The 19,797-nt window shown below is 53.0% G+C and overlaps 2 protein-coding genes across 3 annotated transcripts; one reads left to right on the plus strand and one right to left on the minus strand.

The window, feature by feature from the left end:
• The first annotated feature begins 1,028 nt into the window (after positions 1–1,028).
• Positions 1,029–7,629, plus strand: PPIB (peptidylprolyl isomerase B). The gene is made up of 5 exons (XM_059913050.1): positions 1,029–1,306; positions 2,040–2,153; positions 3,183–3,276; positions 6,356–6,540; positions 7,283–7,629. The coding sequence occupies exons 1-5, from the start codon at positions 1,172–1,174 to the stop codon at positions 7,403–7,405; spliced, it is 651 nt and encodes a 216-aa protein (XP_059769033.1). The 5' UTR covers positions 1,029–1,171; the 3' UTR covers positions 7,406–7,629.
• Positions 7,600–11,221, minus strand: SNX22 (sorting nexin 22). 2 transcript variants are annotated; one of them, XM_059913051.1, is made up of 6 exons: positions 11,118–11,221; positions 10,139–10,243; positions 9,573–9,667; positions 9,172–9,204; positions 8,872–8,939; positions 7,600–8,403 (listed from the first exon to the last, which is right to left on the minus strand). In XM_059913051.1, the coding sequence occupies exons 1-6, from the start codon at positions 11,190–11,192 to the stop codon at positions 8,282–8,284; spliced, it is 498 nt and encodes a 165-aa protein (XP_059769034.1). In that variant the 5' UTR covers positions 11,193–11,221; the 3' UTR covers positions 7,600–8,281. The 2 variants fall into 2 exon arrangements, with proteins under 2 accessions (XP_059769034.1, XP_059769035.1); XM_059913052.1 differs by lacking the exons at positions 8,872–8,939; positions 9,172–9,204 and adding an exon at positions 10,673–10,756.
• Between the last annotated feature and the right edge of the window lie 8,576 nt (positions 11,222–19,797).

The following is a 19,797-nucleotide window of genomic DNA, read 5'->3' on the forward strand; positions in this document are numbered from 1 at the left end:
TGGGCTGTGAAGATCGGGAATTTCTGTAGAGTTAATCTTTGAAAATTAAAGACATTTAATAATGTCATGGTTCCGAGCTTTAGAAAGATGTCAGTGGTAATTTTGGGGGTGTGTGTGTGCAAGACTCCCAGTACTGAAGTATATATGTTGCAGACTGTTGGGAACAAGCGTCTTTGGAGCCCTGAAATACTGCTGGGGGCGCATCTGACGACTACTCCTGACCTTCCTGGAGGTTTCTAGAAAAGAGGGACTCAACCTCAGACCCTTGCAGATATTATTTCCCACCTCAGTGCTAACGTGACGGCATTTGTTGAGCACTTAGCCCTGCAGCAGCTGGGGGAGCTGTATACAAAGTAAGAGCAACACAGTCCGTTTCACACCAAAATAAATAAAAATTTTAAAATGTAGTTGCTTGGGAAAACAGGTAAAGAAAGGAAGTTAAGAACCAGAGTATACAATAGTGTGCGTTGACTCATACAGCAGTAAGCACAGTAAGATTAGAGCAGGGAGAGAAAAAAAGGTAGGACAGCGACAGGGATTAAGTCAAAAGGAACTGGGTTTTGAAGCACGTTTTGCAAGAAAAACAGAAGGAGCTGTATAAGGTTATACTCTGGGTAGGCATAAACTGCCCTGAGTTTTTGGAGGCTGTCACATTTAAACCCAATTCGGTGTGACTAACCCTTGACTGGCCCAATACGGACAACGACAAGTGTCTTCTGCCCCATCCACGGACTTCCTAACCTACAGCCCCGGTCACCACCTGCCAAACGACTTCCGCAAAGGCACGGCGGGCCACGGGGTCTCTTCGCTTGGGCTGGTAGCCTCTCCAGAAGCCCAATCCGGGGCTCTTGGAGGGGGCGCCGCCTTCCGCTGATCCCCTTCCTGTTTGGGCGTCGGCGAGCTGTGAAGCCAATGAGGCCGCAGTAACGTGGCAGCCACCCACGAGCCCGCGTCTTCGCCCGCCCAGTCGGCGAGCCGGGCTCCGCCCCCCAGGGGGAGCTACCATCTGGCGCCCAACCAGAGGGGGAAATGGGGCCTGCCTCCCCCTAGGAGGCCTCCAGGAGCCCCGGTTCCCCCCGGCTGCACTCGGTGGAGGCGCCGGGCCCACGTCGCCGCGCCCCCACCCTCTTCCAGCGTCCGCAGCCCGGGCCGCGCTAGCTTCGCCCGGTGGATGCTGCGCCTCTCGGAGCGGAACATGAAGGTGCTCTTCGTCGCCGCCCTCATCGTGGGCTCCGTCCTCTTCCTGCTGCTGCCTGGACCTTCTGCTGCAGATGAGAAGAAGAAGGGGCCCAAAGTCACTGCTAAGGTTCAGCCTCCCGTCTCCAGACCTGCCTGGCGAGGCCTGCCCTCCGCCGCCTGGGTTCCGGCCTTGGCGCTTCTGGTCACACATGTCCGAGGCATTTCGGGTCCCGGAGCTCGGGCCTGGGCGTCCTCGGCTTTGGCTCTGCCCCTCCCTAGTTTCCCTGTCGTGACCTCTTGGCGCCTGGGCCGTCCTCCCCCATTCAGACCGGAGAATGACCCTGATCCTCCCCAAGAGCCCAGCCCAGACCCAGGCGTTGGCGCCCAGGATGCCCAGCTGGGGCCGGCATTGCAGACTCAGAGCCGTCTATTTGCAGATACCCCACAGTGCTGAGGAAATGGTGAAAAATCACGTCTGCCAAATTGCCAGTCTTTTCTCTACGTAGGCCAGATTTTAGCCATTTCACATACAGAGCACAGCAATGTAATAGTTTACACCTGAGTGGTGTGCTTAGGCTCCCGTCTTTATGGTGTTTTGATGTTAAGTTTTAGAATCTGGGCCCATTATTTATTTAGAGCAAAGGTTGTTCTCCTGTAGTCTAAGGAGAGTGTAAACAAACATATGGAGCTTTCATTAGATTCTCATGGGGTTTTTGTCGCCACCAAAATCAGATTCAGAAACACTGCTCTTAAAATATGGGTCTGTTTTCTTTCCCATCCTCCGGGTAGCTTCTTGGGCCCTCAGTTCCCTTGGAAGGACCCTTTTAAGAGGCTCAGTTTGAAATGGTCTTTTTCCTCAGGTGTACTTTGACTTGCGAATTGGAGATGAAGATATAGGTCGGGTGGTCATCGGTCTGTTTGGAAAAACTGTTCCAAAAACTGTGGATAATTTTGTGGCCTTGGCTACAGGAGAGGTAAGTGGCTAGAGCGGAGGTAGCCAAGCTCACAGGCAGCGGAGTTGGCAAGTAGGGCTGGCGGCAAACTGAACTGCAGAGCGTGGCCCACCCATAGCAGTGGCCGTCACGGAGTACCAGCTGTGCCCTCTGGCACTGGGAACCCAGTGTTATCATATTATCGTATCTTCTGAGTTATTTATTTATTTATTATTTATTTATTTATTTATTTTTGGCTGTGTTGGGTCTTCGTTTCTGTGCGAGGGCTTTCTCCAGTTGTGGCAAGTGGAGGCCACTCTTCTTTGCGGTGCACGGGCCTCTCACTGTCGCGGCCTCTCTTGTTGCGGAGCACAGGCTCCAGACGCGCAGGCTCAGTAATTGCGGCTCACGGACCTAGTTGCTCCGCGGCATATGGGATCTTCCCAGAGCAGGGCTCGAACCCGTGTCCCCTGCATTAGCAGGCAGATGATTCTCAACCACTGCGCCACCAGGGAAGCCCTTCTGAGTTTTTTTAAACTAAATCCAGAATTAGAATTTTTTTTTCTTTTTTTGAGAAAATTTTTCATCTTTGAGACATTGCAGTAACCAGAGAAAACATCCAGGGAAACTAGTTTGTGGTCTCTGCACCAGAGTGAGGGGCCCAGAGCTTTCCAGGTTTTAAGGAAATGAATGCCCCATTTAAGAAAGTCTGCATTCCAACTTCCCATTGGGTCAGCAGGTAACTTTTTTTTTTTTTTTTTTTTCGGTCAGTTTTCTTCTCTTCCTATGATTAGATTAGGAAAAAACGAGAGGGGAAAGGTGGAGGCATTGTGTATGAAGTAGAATTGTATAAAGGCAGAGGAAATGTGCGGTCTTATAGCCTTTCCTGGATCTGTGTGCTCCAGGCCTGGCCTTTGATAACTGGTCACCCGGTGGCACGTTGAAGGATGAATCTGCCAGCAGAGGTTTCTCTTCTGTGAGCAGTTGTTGTGGGCTGGGTTCCTGCAGGGCCTATTTAATGTCTGCCTGGTGCCTCATGCCACCTCCTCACCTTCTCATCCCTTTTTCTAGAAAGGATTTGGCTACAAAGACAGCAAATTCCATCGTGTGATCAAGGACTTCATGATCCAGGGTGGAGACTTCACTCGGGGAGATGGCACTGGAGGTAACCTCAAATCCTCTGGGCAGAGGGGTCTGTCAGTGCAGCCCCCAAGGTGGGAGGGCCAGGGAACCCAGTACAAAGGAGAGGGAGGAATGGGTTTCAGGTGGACATAAGAGAATCTTGCGCAGCTGGCAGACCAGCTGACCCAGGCCTACAGCCTCGGTGACTTGCCTCGCAGTACACCCTGCGGGGAGGGGAGCAAAGTGAAACACCTGTAGGTGATTCTAGGTCAGGCATGCAAAGCTTGTGTGGGCGGCCTTGGAAGCCCCAGCAAGGGTGGGAGAAATTGCTTTACTTGGCGGTCTCCCCCCAGAGACCACTTGGCAAGAGCTGCCAGTCCCACCTGCGCTACTTTTACAGTAGAACAGACAGACAGCCTGGACTAACCAACAGGTCTCACCACACTTGGGTGCACAGCCTGCTGTTCCTTTAGACCGCAGCTGCAGCTCACCCCACCGATCAGTATTTACTGGGCCAGGCTCTGTGGTGGGTGCTGAGGATGCAAAAACCAGTGGGACAGCAACTCCCTTTCACTTCCAATACCTGAAGAGTCACAAATGGGCTGTTACACAGCTTTTAGGGCTCGGGCTCTGTCCTCAAGTGGTTTGTCGTCGAGGTGGGAAAAAAGAGAAAACACTATGAAGGGGACATAATACAAGATGTAAGTCATAGCTAGCTGGACGACAAAGACAAAGCAGACGTGATACAAAAGCACTGTAATCATGGAGTCACACAGTTGGGTGTCTGCCACCTTCTTACTTTGTGACCTCAGGCAAGTGAGTCCTCTGAACCTCAGTTTCCTCTTCTGTAGAGTAAGTGGTAAGTGTTGTGGGTGCTGGGAGGGTGAGGTGAGATGTTGAGTGCGTAGTGCCCAGCGAGTGGTAAGTAAAGTCAGCCGTCGTCAAAGTGCTGACAAGTAAAGGACTCACTTTGCGCCAAGGTGATCAGGAAATGGTCTCGTAAACGTGAGGACAGATTTGAGCGGTGACAGATCTGGCTGGGGAGAATTTGAATGGGCAGGGAAGAGGCAGGGTTAAGGCGTGAGCTCAGGTCTGGTCTGCGGCAGGAGCTTGGCCAAAGGTGGGGTCAGGAGGTTGGAAGTGAAGCTCCCACCGGGAGCCCAGAGTGGCGGGCCGCGGCCAGGCTAGGGACCCAGGGCTTTGTCCTCCACGGAGTGAGGATCCGCTGAAGACTTGAATGGAAGCAAGGCCTGTGATCGCAAAGGAGTTTGAGGGATAATAATGTGGCAGATTCAGGACATGGACACAGGAGAAGCAGACTGGCAGGGGCGTTGGTGCAGCTGCCCCTGCGTCGGGCGATGTGGGCCTGAACCCAGGGAGGATACCTAGTGGGTAAGAGCAGAGATTCGAGAGCCAGACCACCTTGGTTTGAATTCCAGCTCTGCTACTTCCCAGCTGGGGTACCTTTAACCTCTGTACCTCAGTTTCTTCATCTTTGAAATGGGGCTCTTAGCTCCTGCCTCATAGGGTGGGTTTTTTATGTTTCACATGCTTGCACCAGCCCTCTGGCACACTGTTCCCACTCTGAGCATTAGCCGTGATTGCAGCGGGGATAGCAGGAATGGGAAAAAGGATGAATCCGTGATGGGGGTGAGGACAACATTGACAACGTGCGGAGGAAACAAATGTCAAAAGAATAACCGAAGTCTGGAGAGAAAGCTGACAAAGTATGTTGAGTTTAAAACCTTCACTATCCATTTAAGTTTGGGACTCCTTGTATCTTGGGAAAGCAATTGGAGCTAAGGATATAGATTTGGGGATTTTCTGGATAGCAGCAGTAGTTGAAACCCTGCAGTTCACTGAGATGTACAAAGAGGATTGTCACATGGGAATTCTCTTTTTAAAAAAAAAAAAAAACTAAAAGAGTTGACAGTTTTATTTTCACATTTCACATTACAAATAAAAATTGCTTTTTTTGGTCCCACTACTCCCCTCCAAAACTATTCTGTCTTTGATAGGAAGGGGGAACAAGTCTTCCTTGTCATGCTGTTAGAAAACACCCCAAGTCACAGCACCATGATCTCCTGGTGAAGTAGAACAAGTAATATAAAACTGATGTAAAGAGGCTCCCCAATCTCCTTATCTGTCTGGTTGAGTCCTTCCTGGCCCGGTCATTTTCAGACTTCCCACTTACTGTACAATCAGAAATACCTCCTTAGCATCAGTCTAGGACAGCTTCCCAACCTGGTTCCACTCCGCAGGAACCACAGGATGAAAATACGTGAATCGAGGAGGAAAAAAGGTTTCGTATGCAAATAAGTTTGAAAGGTGATGGGTAGAACAAAATGAAAATTACTTCTTTGTTGCTGGGTTTCTTGGGGCCTCTAGTGCACAGTGTAAATCTCTAGGAGAGGACAGGGACAAAGAAGGGTGCAGTATTTCTCCTGGAACCAGCCTTGGGAACTTAGGTTAGGATCTCTGGAATGGGGTAGAGATCCTCTCTCGGCTCCACTATCTTGTACGCTGGCCCCAGACCCTCCACAGACAGACACAGTACACACACTCGGAGCCACCTTTTATTTGGGTTCATGCGTTGATAAGAGGCTCTTGACTTTCCAGAACTCAAATGGCGGCCCCTGTCTTTTGCTTCTCCCTGCCCCTCCCCACTCATCTCTCTTCCTGCTTTGGAGTGTCCTCAGTATCTTTTGTGCTCTTAGGAAGAAAAGCTGGTCAGCCACAGCAGTCCTCCTTTTCTGGAGGGTTCTTACCTCCCCTGCACCCTGCACAGCACCTCCCTCCACTAAAGTCCCCATGGCAGGCCTCTCAGGCCACAGCCAAGGTAGTTTTTAATATGTGCCTTATTTGAAAGTCATAAAATTATATTCTCAAAGTAATCATCGTGTGAGCTATGCACTAAATCACCCCGGCCTCATGCCCCACTTGGGCTGTCAGCATGGTTTGGCTCCAGGGCCCGAGGGTAGGAAGGGAACAGCTCGTACGTCCTTGTACTCCACTGGAGCCTGGCCTGGCACGGGGGACAAGTTCAGCCTCTGGAATCCTCGCCCCAAAGATCCGCTTCGTTGGGGCTCCCCCAGCTCCCCCGACCTACTCTTTCTTCCCAGGGAAGAGCATCTACGGCGAACGCTTCCCTGATGAGAACTTCAAGCTGAAACACTATGGCCCCGGCTGGGTAAGCATGGCCAACGCAGGCAAAGACACCAACGGCTCCCAGTTCTTCATCACGACGGTCAAGACAGCCTGGTTAGATGGCAAGCATGTCGTGTTCGGCAAAGTTCTAGAGGGCATGGTAAGTTTGCGGGGGAGGGACTAACCCTGGGCAACCCTGACCAGGGATCTGACACAGACCCCAGGGCAGGGGATCCATATATTTTATCCCTTTCCCAGAAGGGAATGTACAGATTCTGACCAGTGTTTATTTCTACAAACCTGGGGGGAATTGAGACTAAACAGCCTCTCTCTCTATGCCCCCGAGTTCTTTTTTGTTTTTTTTTTGGTCACGCTGTCTAGCGTGTGGGATCTTAGTTCCCTGACCAGGGATCGAACCCATGCCTCCTGTCGCGGAAGCCCAGAGTCTTAACCACTGGGCCGCCAGGGAAGTCCTGCCTCCAAGTTCTAAATCCCTCCAGGCCCAAGGCAGAGGCCGGCCAGGAGGTCTCGGTGAGGCTGCACAATTGAGGACCCTCCATCCCGTCACTCAGGCAGGCATGTCCTGGCACCACCGTCGGTTGTACAGGACCCAGCCGAACACGCTGTCCCGGAGAAGCCACTTGGCACCCTCTCCCCAGCCTCCCCCCAGCCCTCACCCCTAGCCCAGCCTGGGTCATACTTCAGAGGATCGAAACTACTGCATCCTCCTGTTGTCAAAGCTGGGTTCCTTGCCCTGGGCTGGCGCCCGGCCACAAGGCCCTTAGGATTTTGGTGCCTCATGGTTTGTACAGGTCACGTGCGGGTTTCACCCCTTGCGGCCGCACGCTGGGGCCCGTCTCCCTCGACCAGCAGACCGCCTGACACTCTGCCTTCCTCCCCAGGATGTAGTGCGTAAGGTGGAGAGCACCAAGACAGACGGTCGGGACAGGCCTCTGAAGGACGTGACGATCGCAGACTGTGGCAAGATCGAAGTGGAGAAGCCCTTCGCCATCGCCAAGGAGTAGGGCCCCAGGGACCTCTTCTCTTTGAGCGACTGTCTGTGTGGCCCTGTTGCCCTCCCGGGGGTGAAGACAGCCCGCCACAGGGCTCCATGCTGCACTGGCCCTAGTGCTGGCGTCTGATGGAGTGGACCCCTCCCCTCACATTCCGCGGGCCCGCGGGCCCAGTTTTGTAACAAACTCCTACCAACACTGACCGATTAAAAAAAAGGTGTTTTTTTTTTTTATAATCTGCGTATGGGCTGGGTTCTGTGGCCTGCGGCACCCCCCAACCCCAAGTCCAGTGCCAGCTTGTCTGGGGCTCCTGTGGCAGTGGTGCCTGCCCCCTCCTTGGGTTCCGGCCTGAACCCTTTCCCTCCAGAAATGCTCCAGAAATGAGGGAGAGATGAACACAAACCAGACATTTCCAACTGGCCACACAAGTCTGGGAGGGCAGGGGGAAACAGATCTGAACATTCACAAAAAAATGTGCTACACACAAAATGTCAAGCAGGAGTTTTTGCCCCTTGCTTCTGAACTTGGCTAGCCACTGTGCCTCAGCCTTTGCATGTCCCTGCCCCGCCCCACCTTTCTCCTGATGTAGGTAAAGGAATACACCTGCACCTTTTCATAGCCCACCTCCAAAGTGGTGGGCTATGAACATTCTAAAGGAATTCTCCCTCTCCCTTTATTCCCTATCCTCTGTTGTCCCTACCTTGGCCCCTGGGCTCTAGGAGTGCAGGATTCTACCACCTCAGATACCAGTGCAGCTGAGTTCTGAGCCTGGAGGGGTGGAGGGTGGTGAGTCCTGGGTCCAGGCCAAGGCTGACCCAGCCCATGTCCCTTTCATAGGACTGAGGTACATGACTGTCCTGGCAGGTGGCCTAAAGCCCTCTGGACTGGTCAGGGCATTGGTGGCACTGGAGCAGGGTGACAGGCAGCCTCTGGCTGGGCTTTAGCTGTGCTGGCGCTGAAGCCATAGAGGCCCTGGAGCACACCATTCACCACCACGTTGGGCAGAGGCTCTAGGACGGAAGGAAAACAGGAGTAAGGGGTGGGGGCTTCAAGGCAAGAGGAGGTGGGGTGGGCCTGGCTGCAGGCCTGCAGCTCCCTGAGCTCCTGCTCATAGGCTCAGCACCCCCTGTTCCCTGAGAACCGGGGTCCCTGCCAAGGCAGCAGGTAGCAGCTGGCCACCTCAAATGGGGCCTTGGCATTCCCAGCTCCCATTCTGTTCACATCTTGGTAAAGCTAGGCTGGTAAGGAATGGAGACGAGGGGAGCCAAGCTCATTTCACCATGTCTACTCCCTGGAGGAAAATACAAAGCAGGCTACATGGGCACAGGAACAGCAGGGAGGTGTGGCCCCAAAGGAGGGCAGTAGGAGGGAGATGCTGCCTAGGGGTCCTGGGAGCTGAGAAATATCAAGTTCACCCTCACTCCCACCCTGGTACCTGGGCCCTAAATGTGGATTATGGGTCAGAGGCACCTCCTCACCTGGGGATGGGATGCAAATATAAGGATCCATGCAGAAGCTGATAACAGGCCGGTGGTACAGCTGTGAGCTAGGAAGAAAAGGGGTCATGAACAGTGGAGGGGGAAACAGAGAAAAGTCTCAGATTGGGTGGAGACTAAGGACTGAGATCACCAAGGACCCACAGAGGAAAAGTGGGAAGTGGGCTCAGGAGGCAACAACGTGAAAACCTGGACCACGGGGACAGGCCAGAGACTTCAGGCCCTGGCATATGGCCACGAGGGGGCAGCAGGGACCCAGTGCAGACAGGGACTTTGACTTGCCTGCTGTTGCCTGGCAGGAACTCCCCCAGGGTGCTGAAAAGAAGAGAGAGGCTGTGAGCTGCCTGGGGGATGCCCGGGGGGGGGAGCGTGTGGCAGGGGTGGAGATGCGGAAGCCCAGAATTTCACCTCCCAGGGGACTGCTGCTTCTATTTGTAACAAACTCAGCTCCGGAGGCAGCTGAGGTAGCCAAGGCTCTTCAGAAAACAGCCCCTCCACCGGGGTCAAGAAAGCCTACCGGGGAGGTTGTGTCTCAAAGAGGAAGAACCAGGCTAGGGCCTGGCAGATACAAGAAGGAAAGGGGCTTGGCCTCTAAAACCTTTCCTAACCTGCTGGCTGCAGAGAGCCCCTGTCCCCACAACACTGGGGCCCCTCTCATGCCAAGCGCCTCTAGGGATGCTCACCCCCAGCTGCTGGCCTTGGGGACTATGGGCAAGTGGCGAAGACTCAGGAATTCCAGTAGTTCCTTGGGCACATCCTGGTTCAAGTATAGGATTCCCTGGAGAAGAGAAGAGAGGCAACCTGTAATCAGATTCAGCTGTGTAATACGCAGAGCCTGGTGCAAAATGAAAACGTGTGGGCCCTTCCAAAATGATATTCAAGACAGCCAAAGCAGAGCATTAAACCAAGCTAGGGCCCTTCTGAGCACTGGCCCTGGGTGACTACACAGATTGGCCCATGAAGCCAGCCTGGCCTCCGTGTGGGAGAGGGGGGGAAGGTTCTCCACCCTTATCATGAGGGCAGCACAGGATCTCACCCTGGAGGAAAAGAGAGCTAGCCTTCATTTAACAGGGCAGGGACTACCTGCCTCCTGGTTACCTCACTCAATCCTACCAATTCAGAGAGGGATGAAGTACTAGAACATGGCCAAAATGTAGGTCTCCCTCACCCCATGCCCCCGCACCTCTCTGCCAGTGTCACACCTCTGGTCCAGCAGGCTGAGAGGCAACAGAGTGAGACCCACGCACACCTGGATATAGGCCTCCAAGCTCTGCCGCCGCTGCTCCAGTCCTCTGGTCCTCCAGTTGGGCAGGCGTTTCGAGGGGAAGTCGGGCACTTTGGACAGTTTCTTGATCTGCCAGGAGGTTACCGCGGTGCGATCACAGCATCCCCACTGAGCCCTCAAGCTCACTTCATCCTAGCCAAGAGCCCTCCCCAGTCCTCCCTGCCACCCACACCCCCAAACTTCAGGCTGTACCCTGAGACACGCCCGCGTGGTGAGTAGTGGTTGGGACAAGGGCGAGAGGAGCCCCCAACACCCCCGTCCGCCCCCAAGACGCCCGACGCCAGACCGGCCGCGCAGGCGCACGGGCAGCACGTGGGGACCTGCCCATTCGCGCCCATTCCGCAGCCCGCAGGGAGGTCTGTGCCCACGACCTGAGCTCTCTAGGGCCCGGTAATGGGGGTGGCAGAGGCTGGGGCCCGCCAGCTCGTCTGCCTGCCTCTCAGGGCTTGGGAAGGAGCCGGGCCGGGGTCTGTCTGTCGGTGGTGGGCGCAGCCTCACCCGTTTGTGCAGCGCGTGGAACTCGCTGTAGCGCCTCTGCACGGTGTGTCTGCGCCCGTGGCACAGCACCTCCACTCGGAACACCTGGCGGGCGCGGGAGGGCAGCCGGGTGCGCGTGAGGCCCGGCGGGTGGGTGCAGCAGGACCGGCTCCCGGCGACGCGCCCACCCTCCGCCCTCAGAGGCACAAAGCGGCCTGGGAGCGCCAGGGAGCGCTGCTCTCCAGGGACCCTCCCAAGTCCCCACACACTTGGGGACTCTGCTCCGTGCAGTCAGTCCCTCAGGAGCCGGGACCGCCGTCGGAGGGGCTGGCAAGTCAGAGCGGCCCAGAGACCCTCGGCAGGGTGTCCCCAGACGGCCTGGGCCGCCGCGCTCGGACCCCGAGCATTCGACGCAGGGAAATCCGGCGGGTCCCCGCGCCCCTTCCCATCCACTGCCCCCACTCACCATGTGGCCTTTCTCGGGGCTCTGCCGGGTCCCCTCGGCCTCGGGCCCCACCGACGGGATGCGAACTTCCAGCATCCACGCGCCACTGGCAGCCGAACTCTCCGCGCTCTGACCAGAGACCGCGGCGGCGCCGGCCCCGCCTCCTCGTGCCTGCGAGCCTCGCCCCCACGTTGGCCCCGCCCCGGGCGTTCCCCAGCGCCGCCGGGTCCTGCAAGGGGCTGATTAGGCTGTAACCAGATGGCGCAAGGCGGGCGCCGCCCACTGAGGCTAGTGGGGCCGCAGTGCGTGGAGACCCTTCGGCAGAGAGCCATCTGTTTGTCAACGTGTCCACATTCACCGAGTCCCCAGTGATTGACAGGAATGCGGGAGAGCCAAATTTCACCTGCTCTTATTTGAGCGCCTGCTAAGGACTGTAAGCCCCTGTGGGCGCTGGGCAAGGAGGGAGGCTGGGCCCAGATCAACCAGGGACGTTCCTTGAGTTCCTCACACCCTTGCCCAGGACCAGGCTGCACCCCCATCTCCTTCCCTCCACCTTCAACGTGGACCCTGGGAGCGCGGCCTGGGGTAAAGCTTGGACGCACTCTGGCTTTGATGTCCCCCTTCCCCCAGCATTCGTAGGCCCCATTCATTCATCTTTTAAAAAAATATTTATTTATTTATTTGGCTGCATCTGGTCTTATTTGCGGCAGGCAGGCTCTTTGTTGCAGCGCGTGGGCTTCTCTCTAGTTGTGGCGCGTGGGCTCCAGAGCGCACGGGCTCATTAGTTGCTGCACACGGGCTCTCTAGTTGTGGAGTGCGGGCTTAGTTGCCCCGCGGCCCGTGGGATCTTAGTTCCCAGACCAGGGATCAAACCCACCTCCCCTGCACTGGAAGACGGATTCTTAACCATTGGACCACCAGGGAAGTCCCCATTCATTCATTTTTAAAATCCATTCCTCCATTTCAGTCATCTTTCAGCCCAAACCTTCATCAGGCGGAGGAGAGGCAGTGTAGGGACAGAGGCTCTGCTTCAGTGGTCAGACAGCTTGTGTTTCCCCAACTGTGTAGATCTGTGCTCATCTGCAAAATTGAGATAATATGCCTCCTTCAGGAGAGTGTACGAAAACTGAGTGAGATAATCCCTGCTAAACCCTCAGCAGAGTAGGTATTAGAACAATAGCAGTTTGTGGGCTCATCCTGGAGACACAGGTGGGTGATGTTGGTATGCAGGGCAATGGATGGGGAAGAGAGACTGTGGGAGGTGGCACTAGGCTGCCCTTGCCCACTCTTCTGGCAGAGTCTTTCTGGGTCTGTGGCGGGATTTAATCCAGAACTCTCTCACCTCCTGTGCGAGGAGAGGATTCTGCTCCCACCTCTCAGCGCTCTTCCCCCACCCGTATAAGGGAGCTTTCCCATTCAGCACAAGCCTCCACTCCACTGACTCCTCCCCAGATAGTAGTCTTGGGGGGCAGTGGAGGAAGGCGAGGCCCCTGCCTCCCAGAGCTCACCCCAGCAGAAAGCTTGATGGTGGGAAGGAGCAAGCAGAGAACCTGTCGTAGGAGCTGGGGTTGGGGGACCACTGACTCCCTCCCTCCTTGCTAGTGCAGAGGTGTTTCGGAGCTGGAGCAGAAACTCCCCATTCCCAGCTCTGCCCCCAGAGAGAGGCTGAGAGGATGACCCCATAAGGGGGCAAGCAGGTCTCACCAATACTATGTTCCACACTTTCCCCCCACCAAATTCCATCTCACAGGGGCCTCAGAATCAGGAAGCTGAAACCTCCTGGAAGGGAAACAATCCACCATGAGGAGAAGTGCTGGTGTTTCATTACCTCCCTTGTTCTCTAGGGCCCCATCAGTCAGGGGCCCTGCTCTCCTTGTCTGCTGTTCAGGGAGTCCTCTTCTAGGACCCTCAAACCTCTAAACTTCTTGGTCACCCATCCTAATGAAGGTCTGCCCTCTGTCTCTATTCCTACCACCCAGAACACTGCCACATCTTCTAATGGATCTCTCTTGTTTTTCCTTGCCTCTCTCCCTCACACAAGGTCTACTCTCTACCTAGTAGCACAGACCGTCAAGGCATCTGCTTAAAACCGTCCAAAGGCTTCACGTTGTGCATAAAACAAAACCTGCCCTCCCCACCACAGTCTACACAGCTCTAAATGACCCAGCCCATCTCTCATTTTCTCTCCTCCCCTCTCATGCATGGGGCTCCAGCCACAGCGACATTCTTCCAGTTCTTCAAACCTAACGAACTCTTTTTGCCTCAGGACATTTATACTCACTGTTTCATCTCCCTGAAACACTTTTTTTTTTTTAGAAGGTTTGGTTTTTTTTTTTAATTTTTAAATTTTATTTATTTATTTTTGGCTGCATTGGGTCTTCATTGCTGCGTGCGGGCTTTCTCTAGTTGCGGCGAGCGGGGGCTACTTTCCGTTGCCGTGCGCAGGCTTCTCATTGCGGTGGCTTCTCTTGCTGTGGAGCATGGGCTCCAGGCACGTGGGCTTCAGTAGTTGTGGTGCATGGGCTCAGTAGTTGTGGCTCGTGGGCCCCAGAGCACAGGCTCAGTAGTTGTGGCACACGGGCTTAGTTGCTCTGCGGCATGTGGGATCTTCCCGGACCAGGGATCAAACCCGTGTCCCCTACATTGGCAGGTGGATTCTTAACCACTGCGCCACCAGGGAATCCCTCCCTGCAACACTTTTTCCTGACTCTTCACCTGGTGGGCTTTGCCTAAAACTTCTAATTCTTAGCCTAAAACTCACCTTCTCAAAGACACTTTCCTTCCTGACCATCCTATCATAGCACCTTGTCTCTGCACTCATTCCAATATTACTGTTACTGTTTGTTTATTGTTTCTCCCTGGTGTCCCCAACTCAGCCCCCAGACTCAGTACTAGTGAGCCAGGGACATGGTCTCTTGTCAGGGGTTTGCCACCATGGTGCCAAGCATGTAGTAGATGCTCAAAAGAAGCATTGTTGATTGAGAGACTGTATGAATTAATGGGGGAGGGGGATGTTGGGAAAACGCTAGGGAGAGGAGGGAAGGCCTGGGAAAGAGGCAGGAAGGGAGCAGGGTTGCTGAAGGATTACAGGAAGGCCTGCAGAGGAATAACAACAGAATTCCTCTTCCTACCTTCAGAGTTAGACTCTTATCTCTCTCTCTCTCTCTCTCTCTCTCTCTCTGCAGACCATCATCCACCTCATTCACTTATTTGATTTTCAGCTGTTCCTGAGAAGTCTCAAATCAGTGGATTTTCATCCCCATTTACAGAGGGAGATTTGATGCACCTGACTCGTAAAACATTTGGTAGTAAACCTGCAGCTCCTTATTCCACAGCATTTCATTCAGACCTGAGTGAAGATCCAAATGAAGAAAAACAAGATCCTTGACCTGGAGACATTTATGTCTTTGGGGAGATAAAACAACTTATGGAGACTATTTTCCTGTAAAGAGGAACACGTGACATGATGTACACTCCAAAGCAGTTATTACAGTCAAAGGAAAAGTTTGTTTTCTGTATACTTTAAACGTTGGCCCTGTCAGTATGTGAACACTGATCTAAGTTCCAGTCTCAGATTATACGGCCCTAACCGGGATTTTCCGAATGCATTCGCCTGGCGTGGAGTCTGACCCAGCGCGTTTTCCACAAGGTCGCTGGTGATGCTCATGCTCCTGGCTGGGGGCCACATCGTGAACACCTGTCTCTTGATGCCCACACCAGCCCCGCCAGGGAGGGGGGCCATTCTCGCCCCACTGTACAGACGTGGAGCCTGGAGATGAGGATCAAGGACCGAGCAGAGGGCAGGAAGGGCTGGGGGCAGAGGTGTCCCCCCCCCCGACACACCCCCTCTCCCCGGCCGCCTGGTCGCCGGCGCGCAGGTGGGTTGGACCGCGTCTCCGCCCTGGCTCGGCCCTCGCCTTCCACTGACCTCACACAAAGCGCCTTTCACGGGCTCGGCTTCTACTGGGCGGCCGATGCTGCTCCGGAGGTTTGGTTAACCCCGTTAAGAAAACAAACAGTTCCTGGGCCGCGGGCGGGCAGGGGGGGCGCCGCTGGGCACAGAGGCTGGATGCTTTCCCCTCCCCGCGGGCGGGCGGAGGCGGACTGACCTGGAACCCCAGCAACCCGGGGCAAGGCTGGGCCTGGACTGCTGGGGTGGGGGGTGGAGGAGGCGGTTCTGGTGGCCAGGGCAACCTTTGACAACGCCCCGTGCCTCGCGTCCTTACCTGTACCACGGGGAGTTGTGTGTAGACTAAGTGACATCATGCTTCCAAAGTGTTTGGCATGGGGCCTGGCACACAAGAAATAAACATTAGCTATTCTTATTCGACTGAATTATACCAATTCGCTGTTTTTGCAGGCCAAAACTGTGGGGTTTTGCCAATTACATATGGTCCATCCAATATACTGTTAATGATTCATCTCTGAAACAACAAAAGCAAATTCTTCTATTCCTTTTTCAGTATCCTGAGGTTGCAAGGTTAGCTTAAAAACAAACAAACAAACAAACATTAGTTACTCCAAGTACTAACTCTGTGATCAGGCTTTTCCTGATTTTCTCAATATTGTGCAACCAAAAACAGGTAAGAGAATGAATTAGAAGCAGAGGTTGGTGTAAATCAGCAACCGTCCTGTTCATCCTAACAGCCTCAGAGCACTTACTAACTGCTTAATAAGTACATCTTATAAATTTGAAATAATAATAATCAAATAAAAAATTTTATGTTGTGAATATTGGACTTTGGTGCAGATGTCTCAAAAATTAGTTCTGCTGCTACAACATTTTAAATTACTGAGCTAGTCGAAATTCATCATTTTATAGATGAGGAAACTGAGGTGTGAGAAAAGGAGAAGTGGGCTGTGGAAAGGGTTGTGTTAGGAAGGCACCTCTGACAAGCACGTCCTGCCTGAGCCCTGAGAGCAAAGTCTGACCCCGTTAGACTGGTGCCTGGCTTCTCAAGGCACAGGTAGGCTCCAGCCAGCAGTGTCAATCCTAGGAGCCCCCTGCCTCTTGCCCAGAAGACAGAGGCAGCTCAGCTGCTTCAGACAACATGATGCAGGGACAGAGCAGGGGGAGCTGCGGAGACCACTCCAGCCACCCGGTTTCGAGGCAGCAGCTTCCTGGGGAGATTTTTCTGGCGCTACGACAACTCCTAACATCCCTTAGGGTGGTATGTCAGGGCACCAACCGATTGCCCCTCTGGTGCGCCCGCACCGGGGTTCAAGGAATAAAGACATGCTCAGGTACCCTCAAGTCACAGGAGTTTATCATGAAGGAAGCTGTGGGACTAAGAACTAAGGACGACAGGGAAGCTGGGGGGCCCACAGCCCAGGCCTCCAGGTCTGGAATGGAGATGCACCTCCACCCGCTCTAGCCCTGGATACTGTCTGGGGTTTCGCAGCAAGTCGAGTTTTTACTCTCTGCCATTAATGGTCCCCAGCTACTCACCCAAGCTGTTCTCTGTCTCCAGATTCTGCTCCTGCCACACACTGAGCACATCTGGGGAGAGTATCTCACAGGGTGAGAGAAGCTCAAATGCCTACAAGGTCAGGTGGGCAGCTTCTCCTTGACAGGCCTGCTGCACGGATTTGTTCAGGTCTTTGAGAAAACAACTTAGTGGGTTAGTGTCTAGGTCCTCCTTGTCCATCCCCGACTGGATCGTATGGGATATGGGGGTGCAGACAAGCCGAGTCAAGCAGACTGAGTTCAAGTCTTAGCTCTGTGGTGCGACCTTGGGCAAGCTGCTTAGTCTCTAAGCTTCAGTCTTTTAATGTAGATAATGACGCCCACCTGGCAGAGCCGTGGTGCTGGATGAGTTTCAAAGCCCTGAGCCCACTGGCACAGGGTAGGTAGGTGTTGAACGCATGGCAGCTCTTGGTTATTAGGTCCCGGGGTGGGATGGGACTATCGGGGCGGTCTGGACGCCGCCCTGCATGTGTTCCTGGCTGTCACGTGCCTCATTATCTTTTTCTGGTGAGGCTGCTCATGTTCCCGAGGGCAGACCTGCTCCTGGGCCCCTGTGGCCAGCATCTCCGTCACTCATAACTGAAGAGGAAGCTGAGAGCTCTGAAGCTAGGAGGGGGCAGTCATTTGGAAACAATCGTCACATCCCCTTAGGGAAAGGTCCTGTCTCAGTTTGGACAGGGTTTTTCTTTGGGGTTTTTTCTGGACCCAGAGGCTGAGCAGCTGGCTTCCTCTGAGCGGCCTCGGTGGTGGGGCTGTGGGGATTTCTGCCCCCGAGGTCTGGTCATCAGAGCCAGAGGGGCATTTCCACAACAGACAAAGGCAAAGGGGGGAGGCCTTTCTGGGGCAAGCAGTGGGGCAAGTGGCTATCACCTCCCCGCTTGCAGGCCCCACCTAGGGCACTGAGCACCGATCCTGCCAACCAGAGCAAAGCCTACTGAACCCCAAATCAGGCCTGATTTCTGGATCTTGTGAAAAACCCCAAGATCTGGGCCCATAGGCTCGTAAAACAGTAATCTCCACAGCTGAAGGGCAGTCGCTTCCCCCTTAGGCTGCCTTTGGAAGTGGAGGAGGGCACCTAGATGAGTAGGAACACAGTCCATCATCTTAAGGAGTTCAGAGCCAAGGAGGCTAATGAGATAACATTACAAACACAAGCGAGAAAGACCAGAGGTTTAAGAGGATGACGAAGTGCCATGCCAAGAGCTATAAAGGAGGCAGGGCTCCCACTCCAGTGTGGGTCGGAGGCGGGTGAAGAGTAGATCAAAGAAAGCTTCCCAGAGATGTACATATAAAGTAGGCCTCAAAGGATGCAGTGGATTGTTTTCCCATAATGAAAATAGCTTTATTTAATGTTTATGATTATAAAAGTAATACACAGAAATTCCAAGCAATATCAAATAGTATAAAAATTTTAAATAATGCAAAATTCCATCCCTAGAGGCAACCATAGTTAACAATTCGATCAACATCCTTCCCATATATATATAATTATAATTTTATATAAATGCAGACCATATCATACATGTAATTCTATAACCTACTTTCATTCAAAAATGAGTTTTTCTTGTCAATAAATATAGCTATATATCATCTTCAATGACTGTATAATATCTAACTATGTACCATAATTCATTTAATCCCTTCCTGCTGTACATTTAGATTGATTTCAAATTTTACAACTATAAACAATGCTATGATGGGCCTCTTTGCATAGTCTTCTTCATGGACTTGGTTTCTAGAGGTGTCTATGGGAATCCCCAGTGAATGTTCTGACACATTAACCAATGCCCTCATCTCTATTTATTCACACTCTTATCCACAATACTGAAGGCTGGCTGTTTCAGACAGGTGTAATTCTGAGACTGAAGGGAGGGATGGGGGCTGAGATAGGGTGCTTCAGTAACACAGCCCAATATTAATAAAGGCTTCTTAGGCCACACAGAAGTGAGGAAGGAAGGAGCATATGTGGAATCCGTTTCCATGAGGTATGCGCACTGTTGTGAAGGACTAGGAGATAAACAGGAAAAGGCGAGCTGGGGTCCTCTCACAGAAGGCTGTGAAGGCCAGGTGGCAGAGCCTACAACTGGAGATCACTCAACAGTTATCTATTGATATTTGGCACCTATTTTAAGCCCAGATCTTTTCAGGGCATGGGGTGATAAAGATGTTCCACTTTGGAGAGTTTATTGTCTAATTTTTTTTTACGCCTTAAATTGCTTTCTGTGCTTCAGTCACCTGCCTCCTCTCAACCTATCCCTTGTAGCAGTTGAGCTCCTATTGATACTCTAAGGCCCAAATCAAATATTACAGAATTTTTATTGTTTGGCAGAGAGAGCCAACACTAAACCACACAAGTGGTATCACAAGACATTGGCAGATGTCACACCAACCCCGGGGCCAGAAGACAGGGATAAGCTGTTCTAGTGCATTTCTAACTCTGAGCTCAGGCCTGCCTCTTCCCCAATGTGGAGCTGAGAATCTTAGCCAGTGACTCTGAAGACAGGGTGTCCGGTTCAGTCATGTGGCAACTGCAGCAAAGGTGTGTCCTTCCTTGCTGCAGGAGGGATCACCATTCTCTTCCCCTTCCCCTCCTCCCAACCCCTAGGCTGCTGGAACTGGTGGGGAAAATCCCACCACCTTAGGGCCTGCCGTCCCTCAGAATCCATGGTCTTCAATCCCATGTGGGCCCTAAGCACGCTCAGCAAAGGACACTCCTTCCATCACCATGTTCCCTCCTCAACCAGTGCATGGCCCCATCTTTAGATTTCCATTATCTTCTCATGCTTTTAAGAATTTGAGCTGCACAGGCATTCTTTATTTTCTTTAGCGTTCTCAGCTACAGGTGCATTCACAATGAAAAGCATCTGGAAAGAGCTTAATGTTACAAATATCTACGTGTGACGCTTCCGATCATTTCTACTTCTTGCATTTGTTCTGTCACTGACTACTCATCCTCGTTGGGGTCCCTCCAGCTCTAAGCCCTCACCTTCAGGACTCCAGAGCCCAGAGATTCATGGGGGAAATAACCCAAGGGGAAGCAGGAGAAGTAAGACTCATCTCCACACCTCTTCTCTAAACCACTTGACTCAAAATAGGTAAACTAGATATTCCTATCTGAGAACATTTTAATTCTTCCCCAGCCACACCCAGCAGCGAGGCCCCCTGCTCTGTGCATTTTTGCATTTACTCCCAGACAGGGCTGATGGCTAGTCCCTTTATCTCCTCTGAATTTTA

Source organism: Balaenoptera ricei, chromosome 2, assembly GCF_028023285.1.
Source record: "Balaenoptera ricei isolate mBalRic1 chromosome 2, mBalRic1.hap2, whole genome shotgun sequence".
Lineage (NCBI taxonomy): Eukaryota > Metazoa > Chordata > Mammalia > Artiodactyla > Balaenopteridae > Balaenoptera > Balaenoptera ricei.

Bases quoted from the DNA above. Each gene is read 5' to 3' on its own strand.
- PPIB (XM_059913050.1), top strand. From the start codon at position 1,172: ATGCTGCGCCTCTCGGAGCGGAACATGAAGGTGCTCTTCGTCGCCGCC. The intron at 2,154-3,182 runs GTAAGTGGCTAG...CCCTTTTTCTAG, and splicing joins TGGCCTTGGCTACAGGAGAG to AAAGGATTTGGCTACAAAGA. The intron at 6,541-7,282 runs GTAAGTTTGCGG...CTTCCTCCCCAG, and splicing joins GCAAAGTTCTAGAGGGCATG to GATGTAGTGCGTAAGGTGGA.
- SNX22 (XM_059913051.1), bottom strand. From the start codon at position 11,192: ATGCTGGAAGTTCGCATCCCGTCGGTGGGGCCCGAGGCCGAGGGGACC. The intron at 8,940-9,171 runs GCAAGTCAAAGT...TTTTCTTCCTAG, and splicing joins TTCCTGCCAGGCAACAGCAG to CTCACAGCTGTACCACCGGC. The intron at 8,404-8,871 runs GTGAGGAGGTGC...CTTCCGTCCTAG, and splicing joins TATTTGCATCCCATCCCCAG to AGCCTCTGCCCAACGTGGTG.